Source organism: Merops nubicus, unplaced genomic scaffold, assembly GCF_000691845.1.
Source record: "Merops nubicus isolate BGI_N331 unplaced genomic scaffold, ASM69184v1 scaffold33150, whole genome shotgun sequence".
NCBI lineage: Eukaryota > Metazoa > Chordata > Aves > Coraciiformes > Meropidae > Merops > Merops nubicus.
The window spans coordinates 1-9,564 of NW_008584041.1; the positions used below are offsets into that span (position 1 = coordinate 1).

The following is a 9,564-nucleotide window of genomic DNA, read 5'->3' on the forward strand; positions in this document are numbered from 1 at the left end:
AAGGGCAAGAAGGAGAAGAAGGGGAAGGGGGCCGAGAAGACGGCCGCGAAGATGGAGAAGAAGGTGTCTCGCCGATCCAAGAAGGAGGAGGTGAGGGGCGGGAGCGGGGGGCTCCGGTGGTCTCGGCCCGCGGGGCTTGGGCCTCCCCTGGGGCCTTGCGGAGCTGCCTTGGGCCCTCTGTGGGTCTCGGGGCGTGAAGGGGAAAGCGGCGGTGGAGGAGGAAGAGGAGGAGGCATGGGGAGGCTGGAGGAGTGGGTTGGAGACAGGAGTGCTTCAGGTTGAAAACCAAGGAGTTTATCCGAAAGCAAACAGCTCTAACTTGGTTAAGTGACTTAGGTCCCATTAGGGAGCCATCACCTGCCGAGTGCGAGGGCACTGGGAAAAGGGGGCAAGGGGTGAAATGAAAACACTGCCAGGAAGACCTTTGGCCGATTTCTGACAACCTGGGTGCAGCGTATGACAGCAGGTGTAAAAAGGGGACAAGAAAATGCAGATTAATCCTTCTTGCTTTCTATCTCCTCAGCCCTTCTGATCTTAAAGGGTAATAACGCCGTTTGTTTTTTTCAGTCCTAGAGCAGGTGCTTCGATTTAGGCTTCACAATGGATCTTTTTCTCTGGTCAAAATACAATCTTACCAGCATAATACGAAGCTTAAGACAGGGAAGGTCACAGTGTGTATGTATACTGGCCGCAGGGAGAGCTGATGCCATGATTCAGGGGCAAAATCCGCAGATGTTGGGAATCCCTGCTTTGGCCACACCTTCAGAAAGGTTAACTGAAAGGAGGTGGTGAGCAGTGGCGGGGTTGTAGGAGAGATGGTGGATCAGAAACTCCCTCTAGCTGCAATCCTGCTTCTGCCCTTGCAGCTTGGTGTCTCCGTGGTTTTGGAGGCAGAGTTTATTTTTAGTTGACTGAGGTTGAAAGGGAATAAAAATATGTGCAGGTTTCTCACTGGCCAAAGTATGAGCTGGGAACTGAAGAGTTCCTAGTTCTATTCAGGTATTTTTCTGTTGCAGACAAAGAGGATTAGCTGGTTTATGACATATAGTTGCTTGTAATTTTGTTAAAGCTTAAATGATTTACATTTACTTACTGATTATGCTGTGTTTCTGCTGCAGGAATATGAGGTGTGCACTAAATGCACTTTGCATCCCATCCTTTTAGGACTCTTCTGAGCTATGTTTTAGGGGAGACCAGTCTTTGAAGCACATCTGGAAGTCCTCAGCATCCATTTCTTGTAGTTGAATGAAGGAAACCTAAGCAGACAATTATTTTGTTTTAAAAGAGAAATGATGAAGGTGGGTGCTGGTTGCAGGTGGCTCTGTACATGTCAAGGAACTCACGTCTTGCTTTTTATTTTCAGGAGGATCTTGAAGCCCTGATAGCAGAATTCCAAAATTTGGATGCTAAAAAGACCCAAGTAATTGAGTCATCCTGCCCCCCTCCCTCACCCAGGTAAGAGATTGTGCAGGGGCTTTGGTTATCACTTACACAGCCCTTGATGGTGCTAGTAATGAAATTGATTTATATGAAGTTATTTCCTAAGAGTGGAAGGCGTGATATCTAGCATAGCTGATATTTGGAGTTATAAAATATCAGGTATATTGAATCCCTGCTTCAAAAATGGACCAAAAGATTTCTTTTTTTAAAAAAATTTGTCCTACCCATAGCTACGTGTCCTCATTAAACTAATTTTTGTTCTTGGCACGCCAGCATTAAAATTCAAGAGCCCACGTCAAAAGGCGTGTTAAATGACAGTATAACGTGTGCTCCTTAAAATAGGAGAAGATTTCAGACAGTGTCACATTCATCTTGCTGGAAGTTTTTTAAGAAGTTCATTTCTTGCAGAAGTTTTTAGCCCCGGGGTGAATATCACAGCCTAGTAATGTGGCAGATGATGGAGAGACCTGTGTGGCTGGAAGGCGGGGGTGCTAGTGCTAGCTGAGTTCAAGGCTGCAAGCTTCTGAGTTTGGCAAGGCTCTTACACATGGACTGTTTTTGGCCTTCCCTCTTCCTTCTGCAGGCTGAATGGTTCCCTCTCTGCTCACCCTGAGAAAGACGAGTTGATCCTTTTTGGAGGTGAATATTTCAATGGCCAAAAAGTAACGTATCCTTCCATATTTTTTTTCTTCTTTCTTATCCCCTTTCCCTGCCTTTTACTGTAATTTGCATGAGTATAATTTGAAATTATATCCAAGGCAGCAGTCATAAAATATGTATTTGTCCCTGAATGAGAGCAAAATAGCCTTTTAATTCTGGCGTGATACTGTCTCATGCCTGAACAGTTGGCAGGAAGGAGACATGCTAGAACCCATTAAGGATTCAGAGTGATTGTCTCAGCATCAATATTTCAGGGCTTCATAATTTCTCCAGACTTACTTGTGGCCATATCTGCCCCTCATTTTTGATAACTACTGAAGATTTTCCATCTTTCAGGACAGGATAACTTCTGCACTTTTGCTGCTGGTGGGACGTTGCCTGCCTTGGAGCTGTGTACAGGAGCAAATATTTCCAAGTGGGCACTTGTTACTGAATTTCAGCAAACTGCAAGTGTTTGTTCTGGAGACAAACAGGTCTTAATGACCCTTAGAAGTTGTACATCCTGGAGCTTGAAAACTGAAGCCTGCCAATGATATTTGGCTGCCTTGGGATCTCCCAGTGTGATGTGCTAAACTAATTCTGCTCATTTTACTGCCTTAAGCTGTTCCTGTCTCTGGAGATGAGCAGCTGTTTGGGCAGCTTTAACCTGCATAGCTTGTGTTAAGCTCCCAACTTCTTAAATCCTCATAACTGAAGCTATCACAGGCTTAACAAAGAATTTGGGAAAGAAGAGTTCAGTCCAGTGGATCCCTCTGGAGAAGCTGCTGACTCTGAGCCTAGTGGAGGAGATTGTTGTCCTCCTTCCCTCCCTGATGAGGCGGGTGGGCTGGTGCTGTGCTCCTTCTCCCCCAGGCTCACAGGGGACTCACAGAAAATGTGTGTTTTCCTCTCCACCAGACATACCTGTACAACGACCTGTATGTGTACAGCATCAGGAAGAACAGCTGGTCTAAAGTGGAGATCCCCAACCCACCACCCAGGCGATGTGCTCACCAGGTAAAGTGCTGGGTGTCAGAGCAGCAGCTGGGGTTGTTCTAACACAGCACTAAAGGTGGGTGGGAGTTGGTGGATTTTTTTTTTTTCCCTTTTACCCCTGAGATTTTCTGATTTCATTCTCCTTGTAATGGGCTGTCAGTGGAGTGACTTCACCTCTGCTGCTGAGGGGACCTGCACAAGCCTGGCCAAGGTGGTTGTGCTCTCTGATCCCTGGGTGGCCTCTGGAAAACTTAAGTGTGGAATGAAGGTTCAGGGTTGTATCTGTTGGATCAGCAGGACTCGTGAAGGAGACTCTTCTTTTGAAGTTGAACTTTCTTTGCTGCATTATACAGAGACCAGCTCAACCATCCAGAATCCCAGGATGGCACTGAATTTGCAAAGTGCTGGTGGGGGTATAACTTTGACTGAAGTGCTATGAGTGGCATAGTTGCTGTGCATGGTGATTTCCTTAGTGCCTGCTGGCCTACATCTGTGGGCATTGCAGGTCCTGCCACTCCAGCAGTGGGAAAGCCCTGTTCATATAGGGGATCCCTGCTTTGCCAAGTGTCCCAAGTGTACAACATGATGGACTGTTAGCACTGACTGTGTGCATCCTGCCTTTGGGTTATGAGTTATTGGGGTTTTCTACCATAGAATCATTTAGGTTGGAAAAGACCTTTAAGATCATTGATTCTGATTAGCCTAACTCTTCAAGTCCTCTGCTAAACCGTGTCCCCTAAATGTTTCCTTGTGAGGTGGGCTGTTTCCTTCTGTCTGCAAAGACAGCAGACAAACTTGTCTGTATCTTTTCTGGGATACGATGACACTCCTCTAGAATTCACCTCTCTGGTGCCTGTGTCGTTAAGATCACTGGCTGATTGTCATGATGAAGATTTGGGTTTGTTTACTTCATGTGAACACCTGCACATCAGAAACTGGACCAAAGACTTGTATTTTTTGCAGGTCTTTGGCCCTCACCAGCTGGCTGATAGATTATCTTGCCTGTCACAGCAAGTGGCTGGGTGACTGGTACATTTCCAAAGCTGCCAGACAGGAGGCAAGTGTTATTTTCCTACCCATGGCCAAAGCTCTTTAGAGCTTTCTGGTAAGATCCAACACCCTGGTTAGGTTCATGCCCCCTTGTTGTGCTCCACTAAAATTCCAGTCTTGCTCTGAGCTGAGTATTCTTTCTTGAATTGGAAGGTTCTGCCTTGATTTTTGGACTACCTTGTGGTGCTTAAAATACAATTTCAGAGGCCGGGTGCCATAAGGAGAGATTCAAACGCTTGTTTCCCTGTGTGAAAAGGAGGTTGCTTTGTGGGTGTGGAGCAGAGAGGTGCCTGTTGGGGTGGCAGCAGCCAGCAGGTGGCTGTCGAGCAGCCAAATCTGAGCTGAGCACTGGATTCTAACAAATAAAACGAGAAACCTCTGTCTGAGGAGTCCCCCTTCAACAGCAAGTTTTCTGTCTGATAATTACAGTGGCACAGGACACAGCTCACCCTTATTAGTCGACTGCTTTGTTGTCTTCCTTGTGACTTTATTTTTAACACCTATTCTGCTTGAGCTCAAAGGTAAACTGAAGCCTGTCTGTGGGTTACATGTGTTTGTTTTCAGTCTTATTTGTCATGTCTAGTCTCTGACACACGATCCTGTTTGGGTGACACTGGCTTCGTGACATCAGTTCAACAGAGCTGAGGTGAGGCTAGCTCTGGATGAGTGTTAGTTGTTTAAGGAGAAAGCCTAGCTGTCTAATGAAATTTTGAGCCAGCTCTTGAAAAGGTCACACACAAGTATGAGCAGGCTGTTGAATGTACCTTCCTCTTAAGCTTTTAAGCACTGGATACCCATGAAAATCAGGCACATACCCCATTTGTTGAGGTAACTCAATGTTCTCACAAATCCTGCTTGCAAACACACCCCATATTGTGTTTAATCATTGCATGTACAGGCTGGTTTATGTCAGGGCATGGTCATGTGTCTGATGCTAAAAATCTTTGCTGTTTGCTGGCAATGACAGGCAGGTCATGAAGCCTTCCTGAAGAAAGAAATCATTATTCCAGTGTTGGTCTGTGATGGGTACCCTGGAAAAAACATGTATGGAAGAATTTGTTTATAGTGCAAACAACCCAAGTCAAGGAATGAATTTGCACAGTCACAGAATTTCCTTTTTTGGGGATTCCTTCCTTAGTCCTAACACAGATAATTTTAATGAAGTAGAGTCTTTCTCTTCTATCACTGCTTTTAACTTTCAGCTTGCAGTGTTTTGGTGCTGCTCTGTGCAAAAAAGAGTTTTAAAAAAGTAAAAAAAAAAAGCAGCTCTCTGCTGCTTTCCCTAATCAGAACAGTAACAGTCTCCTCTTGTCCAAATGCTTCACATTCCCCTCTGTGTTTGGGGTTTCTGGTTGGGTTTGGCTGGGACTGGTCTCCACAGTCACAGCTGTGGAGAGGTTTCCTTTTCCTGAACAGAGACATTTGAACAATTGTTGTTAAACTAAATCCCAAGATGCTTGCCAGGGAACTCTGAGTTTGTAGAACTGGAGCTTGGAATGCTAGGAAGTGGAAGAGCCCAGCTCCTTGGCCAGCTTCTTTTTCCTGTAGGGAAGGTGTGCTGAACAATGAGGGACTTGGTTCAAAATTCCTCTTCCCTCAGCCCCAGAGAGCTGCTGTTGTCAAGCAAGGCAGCAGCAGCCAGTGCCACTTCTCTCTTCTCTGGTATAGACAGCTGCACGTTTAATGGATGAAGTTCTCCTGCCTCTGGTTCCTGAACTCTTGTCTGATCAGTTCTTCCTCCTTCTCCTGGCAGGCAGTGGTGGTGCCCACAGCTGGCGGGCAGCTCTGGATATTTGGTGGGGAGTTTGCATCCCCCAACGGGGAGCAGTTCTACCATTACAAGGATCTCTGGGTCCTGCACTTGGCTACCAAGACCTGGGAACAGATCAAGTAAGTGATGGGCCATTTTGTCTAGACTGTGCTTTGCCAAGAAAGCAAGATGGTCAGGATGATCCTTGAGGTCCTTTCAGGCCTGGGGATTCTGTGAGGTGTTCTGAAGTCAATGACCTTGACCTCACAAGGAGCTGTGCCAGCAGGATCCAAGTTTGGTGCCTGGTATAATGCTGTGGTTTCCTAGATGACTGCTCATCTCTCCCTTGAGTACAGAGGTGCCCACCCTAGAGATGGTAAACACCCTCCAGAAAGAAGGGGAAGTGAGAGATGTGTTCCAGCCCTCTTGAGTCCAAAGCTATTGTATTTAATCTGTGATTTTTGGAGCATGGGCATGCATGGGTGTTACTTAACTGTAGATGTCCACCTTCAAAACAGTACTTGTAGCTCCATCTGCCCAAGGCTGGGCTGTACAAGACCAGTGTGAGCATCTCCCAGTTTTACCATTGTTTGAGAAAACAGCTTGTATCTATACACAGAGCCAACTCCCTCCTGACAACTGGTGTTTGCTGCCTCAAGATGCCTTGGGTTAAACAAGCCAGTAACTCAGACCTGTCCAAGTAAACAGGTGCCAAAAGCCCTGGTAGTTTTTGACAGGGGCTGAGGTGTTAAAATATCATTAGCAGAGGGCTTTAGGCCAGACCTACTGATATTTCCTTAACCTTTGGCTTCTCAGTTTTGCTGCTCATGTTTATATTTGCATGAGAGAAGAAGAGGCCTTGGAGGGTCATCCAGTGGACTGAGAGGCAGGTGATGTGGGTTTGGTTCTGACGTTGACACAGACTTTCTCTGGGATTGTCTTTACTGTGGGATTAGTCAGAGTGGACTGGAACTCTTGTGTGGCTGACCCCTGAGGTGGCACTGGGGAAAGCAGCAGCTTTTGAACACTTCCTGATCTGCTGTTAGACCCATCGAGCTCCTGGTTAGGAGCTGCACATCCTTCCTTCATGAAGGAAGCCCTAAATCTGCTGAGGTGGACCACTTTTCACCTCACTTCTGAAGTGTGGGTGCCTGGCATCTGGGTCTGTCTCTTCTTGCACAGTAATTGAGCAGGTTTAGGACTGAGGGGTGCAGAGGGGGGTCCCCTGCCTGCCATGCCTGCCACGTGCCTGAGGCCACGCAGTGAGGCATCGTGCCTCTCCACCTTTTTTCCCCCTCCCTGCAAAGTGGTGGCACTGATATGGCCTGAAAAGGGGGAAATTTGGAGGTTTAATTTTACTGATGTTCTTGTAGCACTGAAGGGGCTCTGGGGGGTATATGGAGCCAAAGCACAAAAATCCCAAGGAGCCCTAACCAGGCTGGGTTGAAAGGATTCTTCATGGGGCAGGATCCCAGCAGCTCATCAGGAATCCAGGACTGTCCTGGGTGGCCAAGGGAAAACTGATCCATTCCTGAGGGCTGGTTCCTGTCCACCCACATCTTCTTGGCTCCAGACCTGGCCCTGTCACTCTAAACCAGCTGTAACTTGTCCTGCTGCAGGAAGCCAGGAGCACTCCAGAGAGCTCTGCTTGCCTTGGAGGAGTGGGGGTGAGAGAAACCTCCTGAACAAAATGATGGAGGGCTCTTTAAGAGGTGCAAGGATTACAAAGACCTGTCGCTGTGCAGGCTGATCTGCCTATTGTTGTTAGGCAGAAGCTGACGTAATAACTGTGCCTGGGCCCCCAAAATAACCACTGAATCCCTTCCTCAACCTCAGCCAAAAAAAAGGGGAGGAACTCAAACGTGTTGTGTCCCTGCAAGCAGGTGGGGGGGAGGGAATGATGCTCACCCTCAAATCCCTGCTGAGACAAAGGGTTGACATTTCAGCCAAACTCCTGGTTGAGAAACTCCTCACTGGAGAGCAGAGTTAACCCCCAGCTGCAGGGAGAGTGAGGGTGGGGGGTGGGATTTTTGTGAGTATCCAGAGGTGGCTTTGTTACCTCCAACCACTGATGGTGCCCATTGTTCTCTTGTGGGTTTGGACACGGTGCTGTCGAGCTGATTGAGGGTTCTCCACTCCCCAGACAAGTGCTGACCTGCCTGGGAGGAGGAAATGAGGTGGTGGTGAGGCTGAACGTGTCCCACATCATCCCACGTGGGAGAGCAGCCTCAGGAATGCTGCAAAAACACCTCCCTGAGCATGGAGTTTGTATGTGCTGCAGCTTGCAGGATGCCCCCAGCATAGAATTATAGAATGGTTTCAAAAATTAATTTAATAGAATGATCTTAGAAGGGTTGGAAGAGGCCTTCCAGAGCATCAAGTCCAACTGTTCATGCAGCTCTGCCAGGGTTGTGCAGGGTTTTTTTTTTTTCCCTCCTACTTCTTTTAAAACTGTGACTGTAACACGTGCTGCATTTCACTTCCTTCAGAAGTTTGCTCTTCTTGTCAGGGAGAAAAGCTCCCTCTTGTCAGGGAGACATTGCTGCTGTCCCTTTGCCACACAGATTTCTCATGTCTGTCTGAAATCAAGCACTTGCTTGTTTTGAATTGCCATTAACCAGCTGGGGTGACTGGTGACAGTTGGGGTCAGTGGCATTGGGAGAGCTTCTGGTATTTGGGTGAGTGTTTTTGGGAAGACTCATTGAAGGAGGTGGATGGTGGAGGGTTTGTTGGGTCCTGGTGGGGCACCAGCCTTGGTACAGCAAAGCTTCATGGTTTTGTTCCCCAGGGGAAGAAGCCCTGTGCCCTGTGTCAGGTGGGTTAGCTTGTATGTTAGCTGAACAGCTAAGATGACCCTGCTGTGATCTGAACTTGCAGTTCTAGGAAATCTAGTTATTCCAGCCCCACAGCTTAGATTTCAGACAATTCATTTGTCCTCCTGGCCTACACCAGAGCATCTTGGTGCTGTGAAAGCCTTGACTGTAAAACACTCCTGCAAAGAAAAGGGTGAATAACTCATCCCTGTGAATAACAGCCCTGTGCTGTGTCTGCACAGGCTGCTGGGCAAGAGGAGCTCCATTATCTCCTAGCACAGAGCCCAGTTGTGCCAGGCTGCTTGAGGGAGCTCAAAATTGCTATATTTAGCTGTATTTATTTGCATTTTGCACGCACAAAGATGGCCCAAACACAACAAATCCCAGCTTGTTAGAAGACTTGCCAGCAACTGCCTTTGACTTACTGGAACCACCTTATCATGCGTGTGATGCACGAGGCTGCCTCAGTGCATGAACTGTTTGTTACTCTGCCTTGGAGCTAAGCAATATTTTAACCTAATTGCCTCATTCCTTCCTAGAGAGAACATTCTTATTCAGCTCTGTGTGGCCCAGTGCACTCCCTCAAAGGGAGACAGGGAGCATCACGCTTTGGGGTCGTGCTTGGGAACTGGCAGATCCTTCCAGTGTAGTTCTTTGTCTTGCTTTTGAGCCTCTAGAAGCTCCATTTAATACTGGAATGTTAATGATACTTCCCATAACAGTTTTAGGAGAAGTGGTGCTGTCAATATGTCAGGGTGGTGTTTCAGAAGCGTGTGTTGAACGCCGTGTACACGGAGCTGGAGCAGTCACTGCAGTGCAGGATGCCTTTCAGCACACGTTTGCTTCTGACTGATGTGCTGTCTGTCTCTGGAAGGA

The 9,564-nt window shown here is 47.4% G+C and overlaps 1 protein-coding gene across 1 annotated transcript; it reads left to right on the plus strand.

Moving 5' to 3' along the window:
* Positions 1 to 3: 3 nt before the first annotated feature.
* Positions 4 to 6,015, plus strand: LOC103775507 (kelch domain-containing protein 4-like; the record flags this gene model as incomplete). Its single annotated transcript, XM_008942969.1, has 5 exons — positions 4 to 90; positions 1,364 to 1,455; positions 2,024 to 2,102; positions 2,998 to 3,096; positions 5,879 to 6,015. Coding segments are annotated over 5 exons (494 nt in total), but the record flags the coding sequence as incomplete, so codon positions are not given.
* Positions 6,016 to 9,564: the final 3,549 nt, after the last annotated feature.